Raw genomic sequence first — 25,359 nt, 5'->3', positions numbered from 1 at the left:
TTTAGTAGAATCAGTCTTTATTTCTTTCTCTCTCTCTCTTTTTTTTGCAAACCTCAAAGATCTTATTTTACATAATTCCAGTAAACAGCATCAAAATGCTAATATAGCGTGTTGTTCTGTATGCATGCAGTCTCCATAAGAAAAGCCAGCACCAAACCCCAGGGGTTTCTTCTAAATTGGAACTGTGTGAAGCCACATGTCACTATGACTTACAGTATCTGCTAAAAACAAATACCTGGAGCTACAGCTTCCAAAGGACGAAGTCAGACGTAATATATAAGGCAAATATTTCTGGAGAGCACTGTCCAGTGGTGGGGAGATACTTCTTGTCATTTCTCACTGTGCAGGGAAAAAGAAGAAAATGCAGGGAAATTTTGCTTTAGAGAAATAAGAGAAAACAAGTTTACCAAAGACATCGGACATTGGACTCCCTGAAGAACACTTTTTGTAAACAATTTGTCAAAAGAGTGAAGATGGTTCCCTAGAATTCTCCTGAGGCAAATGAATATCATTATTACTGACCCTAAATCTTCTCTAGAGCTAAAACTATCCTAATGTCAGAATGTGAAATGAGCAGGAAAATACATTTTATTTACACTTAAATGATATATTAGGAAAATAGCTATGCTGTATTAAATATCAATTTGTTATTAAAACATTAGGTCTGTGCAGGTATTAAATCTGTGAGCTGACAGTTGTGCACTTTGGCACAGGGGATTATGGGCAGAAACCAGTTCTCCTTTGTTCTGTGACCCATTGACAAGGGTTACTGTACAGGCAATCATATTGTTATAACCATGACCATGAAGCACATCATACATGATGGATGTGGCACATTATGCTGTGTTTCGGAGCAATTCTCATATTGACACAGCGACAAATGTCCCTAGAAATTGTTTTCAGATGGTTCCAACCATTTCTCATCATAATCTCGGCCAAAAAGCCTGAGTAAAAGTATATTACTAAAGGTATATTTTACTTTATATTTACTTTGGGAACTATTTGCGTATGATATGTGAATGAACTAGACACATGCAGCATGTTCACTTGCAGATTCTACCCAGCATGCACAGGGACATACAAGAAACAATTCTTTTACTGGTGTCACGGGTCACATATGGGGGCTTATTTAATGATATAGACACAAGCACCAGGCACAATAGTATTTGATCATAGAAAAGATCCCTCATAGATTTATCAGCCATTTTTTTACATAAGACAACCAAATGGACTCTGTTACAGATGGACCTCAGTGCCAATTGCTAGCCTAAGCATATTGGCGCCACCTGCCACCACTCCATAATTTCATATTTTCATACATTGTATATTTAGTAAATGCACTTTGAATGAATCCAGCAATGTGGTTGTTGATTATGATGTGTGCATTTGCTTAAAGGTATGGACATCAAGGTCTTATAATAAAAGATAATCTTCTTCTTTCCAGGGTCTCATGCATTCCAGTGGCCCGGTGGGCAGGCATCGGCAGCTTGTGTTGGTGTTAGAAGGAGAACTCTATCTCATTCCTTTTGCTTTGCTCAAAGGGAGCTCATCAAATGAGTACCTCTATGAAAGATTCAACCTTATTGCCGTACCTTCCATTCGATCTCTCAGTATCAATTCCAAGGTAAGAATGGAGTCATTTTATTGAGTTAATATGCGAATGCAGTCTCCTTTTCAGGAAAAAAAAATCTAAACTGGACAATGTATAGGAATACAACATTTCTGCCTATTTAAAGTTCATGGGTCATGTCATGTGTTAGTGTTGAATGAGAATGAAGTCCCTGTGTTGGATTAAAGCCACTTCCCCTTTGTCCGTGTAACAGAATGCTTTACCACAACTTGTGTGAATGGCAGAAAATAAGAAAACTGAAGGATGGTTTTAATAGATAATAAAAAAATAAAAAAATCCTATTTCATAGCCAGTTTCAGGAGAGTTTAAAGCAGAACAGAAAGGCAAATAGAGGTGCTATGCACTAATATGTTACTTCTTAAAAGGGCTATATGAGGGAATACCAATGCTGCCCCTTTTTATGGTATCTGGCTTTACCGACTATGAGCAAAAGAGAGGGGGCTTGAAACTTTGGATAATGCTGTTTCTGCAGTGTTCTATTCCCAGCCAATGTATAGCACAGCTTTATTTCATAATAAAAACATTTCTGTGTCATTTATAATACAAGAGTTTCTCCTTGCTTGGATTTTCTGTGCTATGCAATTTAATTACAAGTGGTTACAATCCCAGCTCAGGGCAGCCTTGTAAAAGTCGATGATATCTTTCCTTTCTTTCCTCTGGGTCGCTTACTGACCAGGGGGCAGGAAAATTCTGGTTCCATTTGGTAAATGAGTAACTTTGAAATGTGATTAATAAATCACCAAGTGTTGTGTTTCATCTATTTAGCAGCAATAACATGGAACATTCCCCTGCTGCAGGTCTGATTGCTAATCAATTCTGATGTGCTCTGCAGACAGCATCCAAGCTATTTAGTAGTGAGAACACCCAAATCAAAAGCTGCTGGCTTGGTTAAAAAGGGATTTAGTTGCCCTCTATACCTGGAACCTTGACATATTAATGCTGCGTGAATGAAAATAAGTGCAGTAGTGTATAGGTCTGCAATTGGGTGGAGGTGGATACTCCAGTCAAGTGCCTGGTGGCCAAGGGGGCCCCGAGAGACCCTAAAGTATAGTTTGTGGCTGTACTTCTGGAAGAGTGGACAGGGTTGTTGTAATGTGTACAGAGTTGGGCATAATCTAGCATGTCAGGTGCATGAACATGAGTTCAATGTTTTTTTATTCTGCTTGGTGGCAGGGCTCTGCTAACTGGTTGGATATTAATTCCCCCCTCCCCTGGCAGAGAACCCTTCTAAATAAGTTGTATGTGGCCTCATGGTTATTTATGGCTGCCCTGTTAGTATAAAATTCAAGTTTTTTATAGCATGTACCTGTACTATACTATGCCATATAGCATGCATTTCTTGTCTATTCATTATCTGGCCTTTAATGTGCCTTTAATTGCATGAGATTAAACTTCACAATCATTCAAGGTTATTGACAGATTATTAAAAAGTGACAATGCAAGTATAGGAGTATACACAATGATCTCTTCTATTAACCTTTTAGTCTCACTTCCGGAAGAATACTCCAATTTACTCAAATTCTACCTCAATGGCAGCTGTTGTGGGCAACCCCAAACTTCCTCCATCAGTAATGGATCGATGGCTTTGGGGGCCAATGCCTTCCGCAGAAGAAGAAGCCTATATGGTGGCAGAGCTACTTGGATGCCAACCACTTGTTGGCAATTTAGCAACAAAAGAAAAAGTCATGAGTGCCCTTTCTCAAGCGGAATGTGTCCACTTTGCCACTCACATTTCATGGAAACTAGCAGCTATTATTTTGACACCCAACAGCGAAGGTGGTTCGGGAACAACCAAAACATTTGGCAATACTTATACAATACCTGAATCTCTGCAAATGCCGGATGATGCCAGTGATGTAGAAAGCATATCAGACTGTCCCCCTCTTCAGGAGTTTTTGCTGACCGCAGCAGATGTTTTGGATCTTCGGCTTCCCGTTAAATTAGTTGTTCTTGGTTCTTATCAGGAATCCAGCAACAAGGTTACAGCAGATGGTGTTATTGGCTTGACAAGAGCCTTTTTGGCTGCAGGAGCTCAGTGTGTCCTTGTATCTCTTTGGCCTGTTCCTGTGGTGGCTTCAAAAATGTTCGTTCATGCATTTTACTCATCTCTCCTAAATGGAATGAAAGCAAGTGCATCGCTCTCTGAAGCAATGAAAACAGTGCAGAGTAGTAAGCAATACTCACATCCATCAAACTGGGCAGGTATGATAATTATTTTGTGCCTAAGTTGTACATCATTTTTATTGGATGCAGCTGTTAAACATATCATATGTAGCAGCTGCTGTTGCATTTACAGTGTGTCTTAAAGCTGTCATTGTTTATTTCCTTGTACAGTATTACAATTAGAAGCCAGTATCTAAATCAGAAAGCATTTCTAATTTGAAAATGTTGCTCATGGGAGCTATAACTGGTACTCAGCAATACAAACACCATGGGATTCCCTTGTATCATTCATAATCATTTGGCTCTCTAAACTGTGGTCAAACACAGCCAATTACTACTCCTACAGGCCTTGTGAGGTATGGGTAACTGGTAAGGCTCTGGCTAATGCACACTGTATGGTTTCAGACTGTAAATAGTTCATGTTCTTTTTAGGTTGTTATTTCAAAGCAGTAAAACAAAATTTTATTTAAAAAGATAGCATTTGGGATGGAATACCTATACAAACAGCCAGTTTGTTGGTTTTCCTGAAGATCCTTTGCTAATAAAAAAAACAAATAGGGCAAATCTACTAAAGGGCGAAGTGACTAACGCTGGAGAAAATTCCCCAGCGTGACGTCATTTTGGTACTTTGCCAATTTACTAACGGTCGCTGGTGTAATTTTGCTAGCGAATAGCGGAGATAGACTCTAGCGGTACTTCGCTCCCTAATGCCTGGTGAATTTGCGCTCTAGCGAATGGATGTAACTACGCAAATTCACTAGGATGCAGATTTTATTGAACGTTACCTCTTGCGCCAGACTTGCCTTTGCCAGCTCAGACCAGGTGAAGTGCAATAGATTGGATTGGAGTTCCAAAAAAATTGTTGACATTTTTTCTCCCAAAAAACCGTTAGCGTCTTTTCCTTTTTCAGGGTGATAGGCTGAAAAAGAGCGTACATTTTTTTTTTGGGGTAGCCGGCTTCCCCCCTACATTTCCTAACATATGGCACATAAACTATACACTGGGCTCATGTGTAGGGCAACTTTATTTTATTTTATTAAGGTTTCCCGGGCTTGTGTAATGTAATGTATTTGCTGCAACATATATGTCCATTGAACTTCCGCAAATTAGCCAACGTTAGCACAACTTCGCTTGGTGCAGTAACGCTAGCACAACTTTGCCATTGTTCGTTGCACTGGATGCAACTTTGGATTTTAGTGAATTAGCGTTGTCCTGGCAAATCTACGGCTGGCGAAGTGTTGCGTTGTGAGCGAAGCCGTTGCTGGTGAATTTTCGGAGGTTAGTGAATTTGCCCCAAAGTGTGCTAAATAAAACAAGTCTAGATACTTTTGCATAAATACAAAATAATCATTATTGCATAATAATGTAAATCCATGCAAAAAATGACTGTAATTCTATCAGCATATAGATAGGAAAAAGCCAATTTCCTAGTTTGCCTTCCAGCCTGTGCGGAATTAAATGCTTAGTGCCGGCATTACTCTGTTACCTCTGGTAATAACATAACCCCTTAAATTGTGTAGGGTAGAAATGAGTTGGGTACTTGCTGTGTGTGTCATATGAGAAAACATCCAATATCCATACATACTACTAGATGAATCTAACTAAGAGTGACTTAGATTTATATTGTAGTACGTAGGGATTGTGGGTTTTTTCTCATATGACACACACAGCAGGCACCCTGAATTTTAAACATCTTTTGTGCTGCTTCTCAACTAACGCACTACTAAACATTTTAAACAGCTGATTGTTTTTAAAATGTGTTTATTATGTGAGATGTCTCCTCTTATTCCTTTCATTGCATAATTACATCTGCCTGATTCTTATATCTGTCAAACTATCAACCCCACACAGGATTCATGCTCATTGGAAGTGATGTGAAGCTCAACAGCCCATCCTCACTGATTGGACAAGCCTTGTCAGAAATCCTTCAAACCCCAGACAGAGCAAGGGATGCCCTTAGAGTCCTGCTACATCTAGTAAGAATGGCACAGATTTTCATTGAGCATCACTACATGTTTTAAACAAATACTTTTTTCTATTATACATACTGGGGTGCTTTTATAAACTTTGCACAGTGCAGAATGTTATGCACAATTTCATTTAGCTGCTATGCAACTGATATTACATCACATAGGGGCTCTAGCAATCAGTTCCTTAAACTACGCATGAATTCCTAAATTTACGTGTGGTTTCTGAATCATTTGGCTTGCTGCCAATGTTTTGTTTTGTTTTTTACCCCAAATAAAGAATAAAAAGCTAAAATCTGCTGAGCATTTTTTTTTTTTTTAAAAAAAACCCACTTGTCGGCAATCAAAATGTTTTTTTTACCCTAACAAAGAATAAAAATCTTGGCACCTAAAATCTGCTGAGCATTTAAAAAAAAAAAAAAAACCCCACTTGGGGATAATCAAAATCAATCATCAGCAAGCCAAAGTAGCCAGATGTACAAACCACGCATGGTTTAAGGAACAATTGCTTGAGTCTGGAGGCTCAAGCAGTGATAACTGTTGATAGAATATTCTTCAGACTGAGAGCCCATTAAAAAGTCCCCAGTGTGTGTTACTGTAAATTGTAAGACCTTCTTATTTTATGGAAAAGAAATCATGTAATTTATATTTTAATATTTACACAAGCATTATTGCCAGGATGCAGAACCATGAATAAAAATTATTGGTATGGTCATGTGCAGTAACTCGCCCCAAATGTAGCAGTCACTTTATCATTCTATCATTAAAAGTCAGTTTATCATTCTATCCTACAGGCTGAGAAGTCTTTGCAGCGAATTCAGAATGGACAGCGGAATTCTATGTATACGTCTCAACAGAGTGTGGAGAACAAAGTTGGTGGAGTACAAGGCTGGCAGTCATTGTTGACAGCTGTAGGGTTTCGTCTGGATCCTCCATCCAGCGGGCTTCCTGCAGCAGTGTTTTTCCCTACTTCTGATCCTGGTGACCGTCTGCAGCAGTGCAGTACCACCATACAGTCACTTTTAGGTAACAGACTAAATATTATACATTTTAAAACATAACAAGTATAATAAGTTATAACAACAAATTATATGGGTGCAGCAGAAAAGATAAATGTATTAGAATTTGCAGTCTTTAAAATACCAGAGTTCTGGTTAAGCTTGACATAATCAGTTACCAGGAGAATGGGCCATATCTGCTGAACTCGGCCAATGACTCTTCCTGCCATGGTAGAGTTGCCAGTAATTTACACAAAAGCTTGTGTTCTGTAGCATCTTTGTTGTAACCTGCACTATATGAAACAGTAATGTACTTTCTTTACTGCTGAGTAGTGATGGTTGAATCTGAAGCGTAACAGCAAAAAATTCACGAAACTTATTGAAGTCAATGGCGTCAAAATAATTTTGATGCACGACAATTTTGATGCGAGTGACAATTTTTATACGCTTGACTCTTTTGTCCAACTGCATTAAAATCAATGGGCGTCCAAATAATTTTGACGCAGGACAATTTTTATACGTGCCACAATTTTGACGCAGTAGTTTCGTGAAAACATTCGCAGGTGGCGAAATGCGGAAATTCATAGCGAAACCATGACTGTCAAATTATATAAATTCACCCATCGCTACTGCTGTGTAGAAATTCAATTGTCATCTAACCAAAATTCCCTCTGTTATTCTTTTCTTAAAGGTTTGCCTCATTCGGCTCTTCAGGCACTTTGTAAGCTCATAACTGCGTCAGAAATTGGAGAACAACTTATCAATCGGGTAAGTGAGCTTCCACATTATTGATTATGCCATGCCAAGCTCAAAAAACATCTAGTGGCTAAATAGAAAAATGCACTAGTAAACCACTGCATTGTACAGGGATTTTGTAAGGGTAGATCTAAAAAATATAATGATAACGAGCTTTAACTCACCAATTACAGGAATGGGTCCAGGTGCACCGCCCTGAATCTTCAGCTGAGGGAGAAAATAACCATATTGTAGTTGAGCAGGCACTTCAAAGACCAATCTTCCAGACAGACTTGTAAAATGATCAGTAGTTTATTAAGGTACATAAGGATACAGCCTTACGCATTTCGTTTCTTATAGACACTTAATCATGAGCCTATACGGTTATTTTGGAAGGGTAGGTTATTGCACAGGCAAAGCGTGGAGGCTTATTTATAAACATTCTCATTTTAATGGTTTTAGAGTTTTTTAAAACCATGACTAAACTCACATTCTTTAAAACCACAATTGTCATTGAATTTTTTTAAAAGATCCGAATATAAAAAGTAATGAAAAAAAGTGATAAGCCATCAAAAAAAAAAAAAAATAATAATACCTAAAACCTCTAAAAATTCGAATTTTTCTGACAATTCCTAGAGGAAAAAAAATTAGAATACCTCTTAAAATCCGAATTGATTAAAAATGGTCCAAAAAGATCAGTGCAGCTCCCATTGACTTCTGCAGGATCTCAACAACTTTAACCTGGTGATTTTTTGCATTAGACGTTTTTGTAGTTTTTACACTTAATAACTCTCAAATCTTTAGAGCTTTTCATAAATATAAAAAAAAACCACAAATGTTTGTTTTTGAGATTTGTGGAAAAAATAGATATTTGAATGTTAGTAAATGTGCCTCATACAGTAAAAATGTTGTTACCTGAGTACCTAAGCTTTTAAATATATTTATGTGCATATAATGTAGGCAATTTGTATTATTCTCTCCGAAGTATGATAACAGCAAGCACAATAAAATCCTAGAGGAATCTGACTTGGTTAAGTTATGAATACTAGGGTTGCAGTATTTCAGCTATTTTAAATTATCATTTCCAGAATACTAGCTAAAGTGCTTTGTTGATTATTTGTGGAGAGCAATTGACTAAAATCAAGATTATATTTTGTTCCTCAATTTGAGAAAACTGTGGTGAAAAACCTAATCTAAATAATTTTTTTTTTAATTCGAGTTTTCCAAATAAAATTTAAGTTTATAAATTTTCAAAAATTGCAGATTGTTTTTGTAAATATGCTAGCAAGATCAAGCTTAATTATGATTTTTGTTTCACATTTATCCTCAAATTTAGATAGAACTTAAATGTGAAAATGTATAAAATGGTGTCCCTGGGAAAAATGTATTAAATATCACGTTGCAATTATGTGACACTCTCATTTATAAAGTTTTTTTTTGCAATCAAGTTTTCATATTGTTTAGACCTTTTTTTTCTCTGTTACCACAGTGGTAGACTTATAAAAAATAATCAGCAGTATGAGACTGATAGCTAGCAGCCCAGATAATCTTGTACTTGTTGTGATATAATTACAGATGCAAAATCAGCAGGTATTGAGTGGCCTGCTTTTTGAAAGTCAACATCTGTTTAGTTGCTATGGACTTCTAGAAAATGGTGCCCTTGTTATTAAATTAGCCTATTATGGCTCTACTGGACAGCAAACCCAGTTTTTGCCCATGCAGATTTATAAATTAGTGATGAATGAAAAGTGAAAACACCCATAGACTCCAATGTACTGTGCGGTAAAAAAAGTCCATTGGCTTGAATCCATTTTGCAAAATTTTTGGACAAAGTGGGATAGATTGGCCCATCACTATTTATATTGTTTAGACAGACATTTTTTTATATCCTGTAGTCTTCTTGCATGATGCTTTTTATGAACTCATTTCTGGTTTGAAGCTTCCCTGATCTTTCTTCACTTGCTGCTTATTGCATTAATGTATTGCAAGGTAACCTATGCTTGAGGTTTAAGGCTTTTTTCTGTTTTCTTTTTCCTGCTTTAATTTTTTTTAACTGCTTATAATCTGCTGACTGAAGGCTGTTAAAAATATGGTTGGAATGGTAAGTATACGAGGAAGTTTCTGTGCCTTTCATAGCAAATGATTTGTTTCCTCATTTACTGTACCTTATTGCATGTAGCAAGTAATCTGCTGGACTGGCCAAAACTCAAGAGATCATAGATATTTCATATCATCATTACTATCAAGAGGCATCCCATAGTTTGAGCTGATTTGGTGACATAAGCTTAGTTGGCTCACATGGCTTTCCTTCTGAAATAAATAAAGGCCAGATAAGTAGTGATGGGCAAATAAATTCAGCAGGTGTGAATTTGCGGCAAATTTCCACATTTTGCCACCAGCGAATAAATTTGGGAAACGAAAAAAAAAAATGTTGGCGAGCATCAGAATTATTCAAATGCCCATTGACTTTAATGCATTTGGACAAAATAGGCGCATGTATAAAAATTGAAACAGGCCTCATAATTGACACACGTCAAAATAATTTAGACACCCATTAACTTCAATGCGTTTCGTGAATTTTTCACCTTTTCCCGAATTCTGCTGTAAATTTACAGCGAAGTGAAATGGGACAAATTTGCCCATCACTACAGATAAGAGCACAGTGTTGGCAAAGATAACACACCATTACTGATTTGCATGCAATAAGGACATGTTTAGTATGACTTATAAGTCTATGTTTACCATCAATTCCACCTATTCTTCCATTGCATGGCACATCTGCCAAATCATTATTAATGCTCAGTCTAAGACAACAGTTTCCAAGTGCAGAAGCCATCTTAGTTCAAGTGTACTTTTGGCCTAACCTTGGTGCAACTTCTGTTTTTCAGTAGATGATGTCTGTCAAATTAAAGCATTCACTTCATTCCACTAACATGCACAATTACTTGGTAGAAATCATGAAAAAGGATGGGGCTGTTTTATCTATGTTATTTCATTCAAGGAACTATAGTAAAATGTATTAGATTTTATTTATAGGCTTGGTTATTTTCATGGTGAAATCGGGAATTGCTTTTAAAAGCACAGTATATGTTTACATCTGAAAAGTCATATGTGAATTTAGCTCTAAGTAAATACTTTGAGGGTCATGGAAACAGAGGTTTGCTCCTGTTCTAGTAACCCACAGCAACCAGTTAATAGGTATCGTTTACTGGTCATTTGTATAAAAGCATTTTAATTACTGCTAGTTTAATAGGCATAGAGATCACACTAGTCCTAAATCCCATTATCTGTGCCTAACTGAGAAAGCCACTTGGATAACTAGCGAAAGAGAAAAAAAATACAAGTCCAGCTGATTTGACTTATTACTATAGATATACCTAAGAAGGCAATGCAGATGTATATATCAAATTCGATGAGGGGGGGTCAATACAGGGAAGTATTTGACCTTGGATGTCTATTCTACTGAAATATTTATCTGCAGGCTTCAGTTTAGGGCATTGATACAAGGGGTTTCGACAGCTTGAGAATGCTTGTGGCCTTGGCTTCCCTATCCCCTAAACTCATAAATGAATCATTACAAGAACAAAGGTATGGCAACCATGATATTAAAGTTTCGAGTAGGCAGATATAGTTTCTGTTCCAGGGCATGTATTTCATTGTGACTACAAGATGCCAAACCATTTTACAGACTGGAAATGTCTTTGTTTATCCCACAGCTACATCAAGTCCTTGTTCAACTTCAGGCTGGAGACAAAGAACATGATTTCTCATCAGCACCAATTCAGGTGTCCATCAGTGTTCAGCTGTGGAGACTTCCAGGATGCCATGAATTTTTAGCAGCTTTGGGTACAGAATACTTTTCTTTTTGTTACTGTAACATTTTATACCTAAATTGTGTGGCAATTCATCATAAATGTAATAATTTGTTACGTATATGGCTATATTGATGGTGCAAATGGTGCGGATCTTCAAAGTGAGAGAGAGTTACAGGCACTGTCTCTTCTGGATCCGCAAACATATCATACACAGCCCAGAATAAAGCACTGGCAGGTCAGATATTGGACTTACTGTATAATTATCAAATGCCATTTTAATGCAGAATGAGATGGGTGTTTGCAGCCACTGTGTGAGATTTTTGTGCATTAAAATAGCGTTGACAGTAATTTAAATTCTCCATTTTCTGGACTAACTCAAATGCATATAAATATTCACAAGTGTCCAGACTCAGGAATCAATTTGAGTTAAAGAAAGTCAGCAAAGCTAGTCTGCAAATCAATATTAATCATTGCAAATCAAGTAGTGAACCAGTCTAATTAATCACATAAAAACGGGACCTTGCCAAAAAATATTCACCACTATTAATAATTAATCTCTAAGCCAGGGCCTGTTTGATCGCCATAGTTTCAGTATTGTGGATACCAAATCACCCATCGTGCATTTACTTATGAATATTTTGGATTCAAATATAGGTATTTTACATTACGATTGTAATATGTGTACATTTGCGGAAGAATTAAACATATGCTGCTGGTATTTGCCTTATATACTTTTTATGTGCAGTGTGTATTTGCTCCTTTAATTTATAATACAGTCTTAATGCTTATTAATAAGTAGAAAAATAAATACTTTATCTTTACAGAAGTTCATTTTAGTATGCATAGCAGCATGTGTTATAAACCTTAATTGCAATTCCATTTACTTCTAAAGAAGTCACTTGATCAATGGATGGGGAATGTTTCATATAATTTTGTGTACAGAGATATGTATATGTAGGTGGGGTATAATCCATCCAATCTGCAGATGAACCAGTACAATAGAAAATTACTTTGTTTCTCTTAGGTTTTGACCTGTGTGAAGTTGGCCAAGAGGAAGTCATTCTGAAAACAGGCAAACAAGCTAACAAGAGGACAATGCAGTTTGCTTTACAGTCACTTCTTGCACTCTTTGGTATGTTTTCTTAAATATGAAGCTGATCAAGTGTTGCTGGTTAGAATAAAAAGTCAAGAAAAAAGTTGTTCCTTTAATATGTATAAAATGCCTTTAAAATGCAGCAATTGTGTATGTATTGTTTTAATATATTTCTTAACAGGATATAAAAGATCATTTGTGTTTAATCGGTGGTATTTTGTAGTCTGGTTATAATTTATTTACTGATCATCAGAACAGGGTCACTGCAGGAATAGTGGGGCACATAGGGCCAGCAGGAAGCTAATGTCCACACTCTCAGATTGAATTTGATTCTTAAGTTTAGAGATGAAAACTTTGTTACCAGTGTTTTTTCTTGAAAAATACAATTTGCAATAAAGAAACGAGCATTGTTTATTAGATGTATGTGACAGTGGTGCAAGGAAAGTATAGTTCTAGTGATGAGTGAATCTGTCCCATTGTGCTTTGCCAAAAAAATGTGCGAAAAAACTCACAAAACACATTGAAAACAATGGGCATTTTTTCAAGCTGAAACCATTTCGCTCATCACTACATTTAAGCGTGACATTTAAGCATTTGCTTTCCATGCTAAGGAAACAAAATAAATACATTTTAACTGTTATGCCAGGATTAATCTACCTGTGTGATGCTTAATAAGCTATCCCATATCATTGAATTAATTAGTCATACTACAGCTTAACACACTGCCATTGTTTCATACTGAGCGATCTAATAATAAACCACTTTTGTTTTTGTTTTAAGACTCCACAGAGCTTCCCAAGCGCCTTAGTCTTGACAGTTCTTCATCACTTGAATCGCTGGCTTCTGCTCAGTCTGTGTCCAATCCAATGCCTCAAGGATATCCAGGTCATCCATTCTCACCACCTTGCCCAGATGGCATGGCTTCAGATGCTATCTCTGTCTACAGTCTGAGCTCAATTGCCTCTTCAATGAGTTTTGTTTCTAAACCTGAGTGTTTACTAGAGGGAGACCATAAAGTCCGTCATGATCATGAACGGGCAAAAAATATTTATTCTCTTAGAACCTCAGCATCAAGAAGCCAGTCTTCCCCTCAATCCAACATTTCACTTGGCAAGGAAGAGCAGGAAGAATATGATGGATTTTCTATAATAAGCACTGAACCACTCCTTTCATATATTGAAAACACAGATTCTGGAATCAAACAGGATTGTATTCAGCAAAGCATTCACGTGTCTGTTAATCCTAAAGGTAGCATAAGTACACCCAGCTCCCCTGTCAAGTTGGCTTTCATTCAAAGTCCAAATTCCCCTTTTCAGAAAGTTGGAAAGCTTGCAAGTTCTGATACTGGAGAATCTGATCAGTCTAGCACCGAAACTGATAGTACAGTCAAATCTCAAGAAGAGAACCAAAAGCTTAATCCTGAAGAGCTGGCTCAAAAAATATTAGAGGAAACCCAAAGCCATCTGATAGCTGTTGAACGTCTTCAAAGAAGTGGCAGTCAGGTGATTAAGAGGAGCAGTTCATCTGATGGTGCTTCAACTCCAAATGGTGGCTCTAGTTTTAGATCATCTGAAACAAGTGCTTTTAGCAGACCTGTTCAGAAGGGAATGTCCTCCCCTGTTACTGTAAAACCAAAGCCTCCAACAAGGAGTTCTTCTCTTCAGAAAGTTAGCTCAGGCTATAGTAGCCCAGCAAATTCAGAAACATCATTAAAGGAGGGGATAAGCATTCATAGTGGACAACCTTCACCAAGCTCAGATTCTCCTCACTTCAAATTAAAGTATCCTAGTTCTCCGTACAGCTCACATATTTCCAGGTCCCCTCTGAACATATCTCCAAGCTCAGGGCATCAGTCTCCAGCAGGAAGTACCTCATCCCCAGCATTGTCATACTCCTCTGCTGGATCTGCTCGATCCAGTCCTGCAGATGCTCCGGATATTGACAAATTAAAACTTGCTGCCATTGATGAAAAGGTGAAAGCTATTCACAATTTAAAGATGTTTTGGACAAGTACTCCACAACAGACGTCTGGTCCAATAAAAATATTACGTGGAGCTCCAGGAACAATGACTTCGAAGAAGGATGTTCTTAGCTTATTGAACCTCTCTCCTAGACATAGTAAGAAAGAAGATGCTGCAGATAACCTTGAACTGAAAGAATTATCTGTTCAGCAGAAAAACATTGATGCTGCGCAACAAATTCCTACAAATGGACATAAACAGACTGAAAATATTAATGTAGCAAATGTGACTCAATCTACACCATCCATTAATCTACCTGGAACACTTCGCAGCATAAAACTGACTTCTGGAAATGGATATAAATTCCTTTCACCTGGAAGATTTTTTCCTTCTTCCAAATGTTAAATTGTCTTTTATACGACTTTTACTGTGGTATTGCCATTTGTATTTTATGTCCAATTGCCTTCATTAAGTGAAAGACTAAAATATTACATGTGAAGCAGTGGTTATAATGAAATAAATATAATATAAAAGCTCTCTAAAACCTAAAACTAATATTTGTAATTACATTTTACAGAATTATATTTTAAAATACAAAGTGTGACTTATGAATCATTAGCAGTAGAGGAAGGTGAAACACACAAAACCATTTTGATATGCAGGCAGAAGAGGTATCTGTTATGTAAACTCAGAATTAAATCAATTGTTTAACACAAGGGCCATGGAATAACGCTGCAAGCTTGTATGTTTCATGTCCTAAGGTCTCTGGTAAACATTTTTTTAGGTCCACAGACAAAAGTGATGGGTTGGACAGCATGGATGTTTTCTTATTTGGGTCATGTTTGTATAATTATGTCTGTCCAGCAAAATTATGTAAATATATGCAATCATCTGAAATCAAAACTACATGTAAATTATTATATTCTATTTTTTCCTAATTCCTTGGTCCTTGTGTTTCTGTAGTCCTAGCTCTTAATTATGTGTTATGCTTGTTAACTGTGATAAACAGCTCCTTATTTAAGTCATATTGTTCACAATTGAAAAAGCTGCAGCTGCTTACATTGACAGAAACATTGGCTGTAGCTGTTCCCAATTATGGTTATTCTTTTAGACATCCATGTATACTGCATAGTGCAGCCAGCACATTATAATTATTCATACTCATTGATTTATATGGACAGAATGCACATTTTATATTATTGTCTGTGGTCTAAACAGGTCAGATCTATCATCTACACAACACTTGACACTTGGATTAGTCAACACAGAAAAATGTTGGTTGAAACCACTCAGGTTGGTTTATGTATGGCAGAAGATCAAGCAAGCACTGATCAAGACTGCGTAAGATATTTTAGAAAGGAGAAAAACAGTATAGGATGGATGGGCAGGTAAATGCTGGTACAATAAAACATTGTAAAAAAAAAAAGATAGGTAAGAAAAAGAAAGGATTGGTTGCCATGAGTCACTGCCCACTAATAACAAACAAGCTGCTGCTTAGCACAGACCTAGCCATACAAAATAGTCATTTATTTTAGATGAACAGACAATGGGTGGCTAAAGTACAAATGCATGTGATTGGAACCATAGGGAGGACACAGATAGCTGCAATCTATAGGATACATCTGATTAGACTTAAGGTAGATAAGTCTAATCAGATCGGTCGGTTAAAAATCAAACCTTCCCGATCGATATCGTGGCCAGATTTAGAACGGGAAGACCCGTCGGAAGCCCCCATACACGGGCAGATAAAGCTGACGATATCGGTCGTTTGGACTGATTTGACAGCTTATCTGCCCGTGTATGGGGGCTTCCGACGGGTCTTCCCGATCTAAATCTGGCCACGATATCGATCGGGAAGGTTTGATTTTTAACCGACCGACCCGTTGGAGCCCCTTGGCGCATCGTAATTCGATCGTTTGGCCATACGGCCGAACGTTCGAATTACCCCCCGATATAGCCATGCCGTTAGTGGCATATCGGGGAAAGATCCGCTCGTTTGGCGATGTCGCCAAAGGAGCGGATCTTTGAGTCTATGGCTACCATTAGCCTCATATGCAGCTACCTCTTATGGGTTACATAGGAAACTAGTTGAAGAGCTGATATTAGATGATCTGATTACAGTATTATCTGCTGAGACATAATTGCCATGCCTTAAGTAAACACTCTACCTCTTCAAGGTATATTTTACTTTAGACCCCTGCCTAAAAATGCACCCTTTATTAAATCTGAGTACAGGTGTAGTGTGGGGTACTGTTAATATACACAACATAGTGGTATTAATAATAGAGCAAACCACTTTAAAAACTCTAAGTAGTAGTAAGAAGTATTGGACTCCATAGGCCCTTTATGAAATCAGGTAAAAGATTACAGAAAAACATATTTTCTTAAATTCTATTCACACAGCAATTTGGGTCCATACAGGTGCCTCTACACATTGTATCTACACACAACTCGCTTTCCCCAACTGCTAATGCTGTTTTTACTGCCGTGCATGTCAGCAAGTTGAAAGTGATGCCATCTGCACACACATTGATTAAGATACATTGATTAAGCAAATCTAGTACTACAATGTGTGTGCAAATTACCAATGTTGGTGACTTTTTTGCACCTGCCACACCTCATTATAAACACTTACCTGATACCCCAGGTTTGCAGAAAACTTAATCTACCCGGGTTTCTTCACAGTGAGCAGCACAGAGTGATTCTATTCTCTCCGCTTCTCATTTCTTCAATGACCAGGGCAGATGCATGCGCAGTAAAAAGAAAAGGTTACTTTTTTGTTCTGCTTTTCACTCTGCTGCACCTGCCAGCCCACACGGAGAAGATAGAAGCAGGAAGAGGATGACTCTGTGGTGGCCAACTGTTTGATGCCTGTTTAGATCATGTTCTACATTATTACTTATATCTAATAGTATCTTGTTATTATTAAGTTCATTTGCCATGACAAAGATTAGAACAGTGTTTAAGAATTCTGTTTATTTTGATTCTATTATCACATTTCAAATGTAAAACGTATATATAGAATGTCTGTGCCACGAAATAACTTCCAAACAAGATGGTTCTCATAACATTATGCTAAATAATGTTAGTTTAGGACCTTATGTAAACAACAATTATTTGGTGTGAATTAATGTTAAGGTGTGATTTTACTCAAGTTCACATGCAAGTTATAGTTGAGATGTGTCTACATTATCTTGGCCGTAAACTTGCTTGTTTTGCGAGGTCACTAAACAAGTTTTGGTCAACCACACGCTGGACCATATTGGGCCAATGTCTGGATCACACTGTGGGGCCTATGCCAACAGTCCTCCTCTGATGGGATTTTTAAACCTGCCTGATTGATGTATCTGATGACTAGTCAGTCCCAGACAGAATACATTATGGTGACGGCATACTTCCTGGCATTTCCAGTGTAAACTTAGGAATACATTTATAAAAGTAAACATGCATTCTTGGTCATGCCCCCAGCCTTCATGCCATGTCCCCAATTTGCCTAAACTACTTTGAATAAGAGAACTGGGACTAACTTTGTTTAAACCTGGGACAGTTAAAATTGAAGGTGCCACCAAAAAGTATTGCTCTAAACGTTCTAAAATAATTGACCTGTACCTAGGTACAGGGAGTGAGCAGGAAAAAATAACACATACCTCTCTGGCTGCATATTTATTATTTAGTACATGCACATCAATCTTTGTAATGGTGAAGGTTGGCATGCTGCCCTGGTTCTCTGTAATGAAAGACTCACTAGGAAAATAGGGCCAGATTAATTTCCATGTAAAAAAAAATTATTTTGCTTATCACTTGAAAACTTAAGGGCAGGGTACATTTAAAGGAGAACAACTTTTCTCCTACTTCAGTAGGAGTTTTTCCCACATACTTCAGTAAAGTTTTCAAGTGACAAATGGTGAATTAAATCTGGGAAATAGGAAAATTGCATCTCTTTGGGAAAATTTGGAATTGAATTAGGAGACTCAATTTGAATTGATCTTCTTATCTTAATGAATCTTCTTATCTTATTGGTGTCTAATCATAGGACTCCTCTGTCTACAGATTAATTTTGACAAGTAAATGCAAAGACTTTTTCAGGAATTTGGGCCCTACATTGTATTTAGATTTGATGCACTTTAAATTACTGTAGAGAAGCCCTTACAATGACTGTAATGCACAAGCATGGCCACACACATCAGAACACATTGACATTATTATCCCAGCAATACCCCTCACATTTGAAACAGTTTCTACAGAATTTAGAAAACTCTCACGTTTGCATTTTTCTAAAGGTTGGAAAATGAAATGTGACTGAAATGCAATTTTTATGCATACAACTTTATGAGCTGGGTGTTCATGCTTTTGTCTGTGTTAGGACAGGTTTCTCTATGACAAAATCTTGATCGGAAAAAAAAACCCTGCTTCTCTGAAATATTTTAGCCACTGATCAGTTTACAAGAATCCTTTTTGTACTTTGTAGCTCTGAACGTAACACTGCTGTTGTACTCACATATCCCTATGCAAAACATTTGATTCCTAAAATGGGTCGTCAGGTGGGACTCTGCAGATTTGATTTTTTTTTATGATGCCCATGGAACTCATGTTAATATTACATTGTTCAAAGCTGCATGCTTGTTTTGTGGTCTGAGCCCTTGAACTCCATCTGTGCTTGTTGTTCAGTGGGTACAATGAGCCAATATAAAAAGCTATCTGGATGATAATTATGTTCTTTAAAAAGAGCATTTGCTAATGAAGAAAAATTCCATTGCAAAATATCGGTACCAACCTCAGAATGTTCTTCTGTATCGTGTTTCTGATCTATCTGGACTTTTTTGTAAATTAGACAATGTTTTTTTTTTCTGGGCAGCACTAAACTTTTTTTATATAATTACCTTGTAAAAAGTATTTCATATTTTTTATTGAAACTGCAAAGGCATTTTGCCTATTTCTTTGTGACCTAAGTGTTTATTAAAGCATGAAAGTCTGTATATCTCGTGTCATATACTAGATACAATGCTTACACGCTGAAGCCATAATTCTTTTTTCTACGGTGCTGCAGTGGCACTCTCTCTGCCTGACAATATCAACTGAATGGTAAGATCTAAATAAAGCAATTCAAAAATATAATTATATTATTTTTACATGACCTCTTGCACCAAGGCAAAGAAATATAGACTACAGTTGATTCCTGCCAAATGCCTTTGGTGTTGATAATGTTATGTGAACTCTATGTGGTCTCTTTATTTATTTGTTTTTTTTTTATGAGGCATACTATTTCCCATAAAGGCTAGCTCAGTAGACCACTTCAAAGAAAATAAATCTGAATGGTTGGAGTTTTTGGACACAATATTGTACTGTATACTTAATAAATTCTCCAAGGCATGCTAAATAAGTAAAAAAATATACTTTATTTACATCAGTTATTAAATTACATAAGAGATAACCCCTCTAGCGCCTAACGCGTTTCATGCTTACCCAGCACTTAGTCATAGGCAGAATCCAACTAGTTTCTTTTCCTTTGTTCCTTAAATACTAGCTCTCATAGTCCCTCCCCGCAATAAAACCAATTACAATCCAAAACATGTGTTACAAGACCGAGTCTCAACTATATGTTTGATGTTACTTGTTATATTTAACTATATGTATACTATTTTATATTGTATAATTATACTTCTGTAAATGCCCCGCAACATGGATTATCTAACACATAGATCATTGTATCTGAACAAAGCCATTAGCCCTATGGATGATATATGGTAGTTGTAACACATGTTTTGGATTGTAATTGGTTTTATTGAGGGGAGGGACTATGAGAGCTAGTATTTAAGGAACAAAGGAAAAGAAACTAGTTGGATTCTGCCTATGACTAAGTGCTGGGTAAGCATGAAACGCATTAGGCGCTAGAGGGGTTATCTCTTATGTATTTTAATAACTGATGTAAATAAAGTATATTTTTTTTACTTATTTAGCATGCCTTGGAGAATTTATTAAGTATATGGTTATAACTCTGTTTGGTCACTAGAGGTCTCCGGCATGCTTACAATTAATGTTCACTGGCCTCTACCTCCAATTTGACTAAAATACAATATTGTACTGGTCCACCATGGTACCAGTGACCCTCCTCCTCACGCAAGCATTTGTTCTTATGCCTATAACATGGCTACATTTCTGTATGTGCATTAAGGGGAGAAATGGAGGGAAGGGTAGGGGAAAATGTGCTAAGAGACTAGGAGACTAAAGTAGAAGAGTAAAGAGGAGAGTGGGCCTGTAGCATAAAATTCTCTTGTGGGACCCTGACACTGCAGTCTAACAATACTTAGATAGTACAAAGTTGACATTACAGGGGATACCAAAGTTTTTTCCTAGGTGTCCCAAGAAGTTATGCAAACAAAAGTGAGCCTTCTGGCACTCCAGGATTTCCACAGGAGCACAAATAAGTAAAAATAATTTTAAAACAAAATTAAAATATAAAATCTTCAGTGGCCCTACGCATTCCATGCCCCATAGACACTTTGTCACAGGCATGTCCCAAGAAGTTGCAGCTGTAAGCAGTGGGACGTGGCACGTGGGCAGTCTTTGAAAGAAAACAGACAGGTGACATATTTATTCAAGCTATTTATGCAGCCTTTGTAAACATTTTTGACAAAAGCTTTAAATTATTTTTAACATAATATATGTTTTTAAAACACGCCCCTTCACTGACATCATAAAGAGAAAATGTTCCTGGATTAAGTTGTGCTTAATATTGAAGTGATGTATCTTTATTATAAATAAATGAGTGGACCATTCTTAGCTAGGTCATATACTACATGATCAATTTGTTGGCTCTTGTAACCCCCTGTAGTGACGGATGGCTACTGGTAGCATCAGTTATATTACTAGAAAGTGGTGAAGTGCCAAAATCTGTGAAACTGCTGTCAACAGAATCACACACCACTCAACACTCTCTTCAAGATAACTCATACTTCTAAGAAAGCAAAGTGGATTCTATAAACAGATACCTATTACTGTGAACATGAATAATTTCCTGCTTCCTAAACCCCCTTCTCCATTTATTTATTTTACTTTGGTGAAACACTTTAATGCTTTTCTAGTTCTCTCATATGTGCTCATTTGATACTATGCCCCCCTATATTTAAACATTGAAAACACTGCTGCTCTCCTTAGTCAGCTTGTCCCCATATTTTCAGTTCTTTGCTTCAGTCTACATTGACACATGTCTCTGTAATTGATCTTGAGCATAACTATCTCCTGTGCTCAACATCAAAAATCCAGAGCTCTGTCTCCTAGCAATTTCATCCTGAATTACTCAATTCCACCTTAAAACAAACATAGGAAAGACCTGACTTTTAATTTTTACACCTAAACCTTTCCTTTCATGTGCCTTGTCCATCGACAACATGCTCATTAACTCTGTTGACTCAGCACACTTCCTTGCTGTAACTCTGAACCCAGCATTGGGTTCCAGGGCCCATTGGGTGTGCAGCCACAAGCTCCCCCTTTCCGACATCCACCCTACATCTGACCTCCCGGTGTTGCACTACTGCCTTGGATCACATTACTTTTGCCTGAACTCGTGGTGAGATGGAGCAGCAGGGGAGCTTCTGCAGTGCAAAAGGGAGCCGAACAGGGTTGGTGGGCATAGTCTGATCCTATCTGGACCCCTACATTTATAGACCCAACAGTTTTTTCCTCTTCTTCTGTTTTTCCTTCCTTCCTTTCCTTCCTATTTTTTCTTCTTCCACTTTTGTTGATTTGTCTCTCAAGCAATTAATGAAACGTCCATCCATGCTATCATGTTATCCTGCCTAGACTACTGCAACTTTCTGATAACTAAACTTCCAGTCTCTTGCCTTCTTTCTTCAAAACATTTAACACCAAACAGTAACAGTTCTACTTATGTTACTGTCTTTAGAACACTACCAGAGGTAGAGGAACATGCCATGCAGGAGGAGTATTGGAAGTCTCATGCAGGACTGTAAGGACTGTATAACATAAGTTTGCAATATCCAAGATTGTCCAAGAAGTCACACATTGTCATCAAAAATGGTGACTTTGGAGTTTGCATACAGCATCCTTGTTGATGGTCGTAAATCATGGGATCCATACTTGGTAAAAAGTCCACAACTACGATAAAGTCCACACTAGTAAATAGTCCACAATTAGTGAATCTTTAGATACCTGTGTATGATTGTGGATAACATTGCAATACAAAATAAGACACATGAAGTATGCAGATTTGGGTGCTGAGAACTTGGGTGTCTACTTTTTTCACACTTTGTAAAATTGGAAGGGATAGGTAATAAAAATAGGATTGTCCGTAAGTGGAAGTGCTTTTCTCATTACTGCAAAACATGCCAGGTGACTGGTAGCAATAGGAATATGGAGGTAGGTATCCCTGAGATCTATGCAGAGGAGTCAGTCCCTTTCGTGAACTGCAGCAACACTAGTGTTGATAGACTACTATTGACTAATACTCCTGCATAAAAAAGCAGAGTGATATTTGTCGTCTTCCGCAGTCGTTATGATATGCCTCCCTAGTAGGGAGAAGAATTTACTTTCTTATTGAAATGGATCTGGTAATCGCTCCTCTCCTTATCCCTCACTATCACGTACTTTATCATACTGGTTTCTATATCCCCTGATTAGAACTAAAGCAGCATTACAGGTACTATCCAAATAGACTGACTATATCTACATGGGGCAGGGTCTACCTGCTAGCTTAAAATATTTTGAGTACATGGCTGTCACCTGGACCTTCACTTCTGAGGTGGCAATATCACTAAAATGAGGGGACATGTTCAGGGTAGATTCAGTTTAAATGAAGTCCATTAAAATAATCACAAAATTCTAAAAGCCAATTTCTAGTAGGCAAATAGCCAGTCAGGCTAACAACCCTTATGATCCTTATGATCTGAAAAGGGAAGCATTCATTTAGAATAGTACCACACAAGGCTAGAGTATTGAACGGCTACACAACGGTATGCTCATCTCAAGCAGGAAAGTCTCTACAAGAGTAGCGGGATGAGCAGGAATGCAGGAAGGATACTAATGCCACTAAACCAACCCCTAACCTTATCTTCCTTCTTAAAGCACCTCAACAGAATTCATACTCACTACTACTACTATTACCTTATATTACATGCTTTTTCCTACCACTCAAAAGAGAGAACATCTCTTAACTCCTGCCTAGCCTTGTATATCAATGGCTACACCAGACTTTCTGATTTTAATTTATTTCTACTCCTCCTACAACAGGGCTATCCCTAAGCACATGAAGAGTCTACTCTAACGCCCTTGATCACAGGATCATGCCATTCAATGCTCTCAAGAAGGATTCTAGTCTTAACAAATACTAGGGACACTACACTGCTGAGAAGGGCACATTCTTTTCACTCTTCATAAACAGAATCGTAAAGCAGGAACCAATCAATGACCGGTCTTTTAATTGTTTTACCTGCTGGTGCACCAAAACCTCACAACTTACAGTTACCTTACTATACACACACACATACTGTATATCTATATGTGTATTTTGGCTTGGGTAGCTGCAATAAAAACATCCTTATTTTGTATCCATTACAAAAAACATATGGCTTTACCCTTTGAACTGAGGTGACCTTTCACACAGGAAAGTACAAATTATATTAAAATATTTAAATATTTAATATTTATTTCCTTCTAATCAAAATATGCAATTTATATCAGTACCAGATGTTTTGCTTTTGCAAAATGTTTTTTATCGTTTCAGAAAGGAAAAGCTATATGCTTGTTTAGGCACAAGATGGCAGTAGTGGCTAGTCACAAGGCAGAAGAGAAATCTGATTTCACTACACAGTAGGACTGTCTAAACTCTGTAATGTTAATATTTGATATTAATTTCAAATATGCAAATATCTAACTTAAATCAGGTCAACATAGACAGGTAAATTTAAACACTGTCTGTGATGCAGTTTTATCAGTCGCCACATTCAGCCCGGGCTTTATCTTTCAAGCTATGTATATAAATGGAAAGGAATTTTCTTTTTTTTTTTTTTTAATATTATAGATACAGTAACAGCTCTACTTGTGGTACTGCCTTTAGAACACTACCAGAGGTATGGGGAACACGCCATGTATGAGGAATATTGAAAGTCTCATGCAGGACTGTAAGGATTTTATAATAGAAGTTTGCAATATCCAAGATTGTCTAAGAAGTCACAAATTGTCTTATCAAAAATAGTGCCTTTGGAGTTTACATACAGCATCCTTGTTGATGTTCGTAAATCATGGGATCGATACTTGGTAAAAAGTCCACAACTACAGAAAAGACCACGCTAGTAAATAGTCCAGAATTTGTGAATCTTTAGATACCTGTGTGTGATTGTTGATAACATTGCAATACAAAAAAGCCACATGAAGTATGAAGATTTGGGTGCTGAGAACTTGGGTGTCTTTCATTTTTTCACCTGTTGTAAAATTGGAAGGAATAGGTAATAAAAAGAGGAGTGTGGAAGTGCTTTTCTCACTACTGCAAAACATGCCAGGTGGTGACTAGCAGCAACAAGAATATGGAGGTAGGTATCCCTGTGATCTCCGGAGAGGAGTCAGTCCCCTTCGTGAACTGCAGCAACGATAGTGCTAATAGACTACTGTTTTCTTGCAACTGAGGCTTTTTTTTCTGGAAAACATTAATTGATCACATAGACCTGGCTGCCCCCCTAAACCTGCTGCCCTGCCCTAGGCACAGGCCCTTGGGTACCTATATGTAAGTATGGCTCTAGCGAGAGCACCATGTACTACAACATGGGCATGGCTAAAAATCTCCTGGATTGAAGATTAGTGGTAGGTTACAATAGACTATTGTTGGATAGAAAATGGACATGTCAATCATGTTTTAGCAGATAAAAATGCAGCGTTCTTCCCATGCCATTTTACACTGCCTGGCCATTTTGTTCTGCCACTGCCACCTAGCTTCACTCCACGCAAAAGAGAAGTTTTTATATAGAAGCCGGTAGGACTGTGCAATG

The 25,359-nt window shown here is 37.4% G+C and overlaps 1 protein-coding gene across 2 annotated transcripts in view; it reads left to right on the top strand.

Moving 5' to 3' along the window:
* LOC108707095 (tetratricopeptide repeat protein 28) overlaps positions 1-14,899 on the top strand; it is a 354,710-nt gene extending 339,811 nt beyond the window's left edge. For both annotated transcript variants that reach the window (XM_018244049.2, XM_018244051.2), the window contains 9 exons: positions 1,445-1,624; positions 3,115-3,832; positions 5,645-5,769; positions 6,555-6,786; positions 7,450-7,526; positions 9,571-9,594; positions 11,210-11,339; positions 12,333-12,440; positions 13,182-14,899. In XM_018244049.2, coding sequence (XP_018099538.1) covers positions 1,445-1,624; positions 3,115-3,832; positions 5,645-5,769; positions 6,555-6,786; positions 7,450-7,526; positions 9,571-9,594; positions 11,210-11,339; positions 12,333-12,440; positions 13,182-14,767 — 3,180 coding nt within the window. In that variant the 3' untranslated portion in view covers positions 14,768-14,899. The remainder of the gene's footprint in view (positions 1-1,444; positions 1,625-3,114; positions 3,833-5,644; positions 5,770-6,554; positions 6,787-7,449; positions 7,527-9,570; positions 9,595-11,209; positions 11,340-12,332; positions 12,441-13,181) is intronic.
* The last annotated feature ends 10,460 nt before the right edge of the window (positions 14,900-25,359 follow it).

Source organism: Xenopus laevis, chromosome 1S, assembly GCF_017654675.1.
Source record: "Xenopus laevis strain J_2021 chromosome 1S, Xenopus_laevis_v10.1, whole genome shotgun sequence".
Lineage (NCBI taxonomy): Eukaryota > Metazoa > Chordata > Amphibia > Anura > Pipidae > Xenopus > Xenopus laevis.
This window is presented reverse-complemented; position numbering and strand designations above follow the sequence as displayed.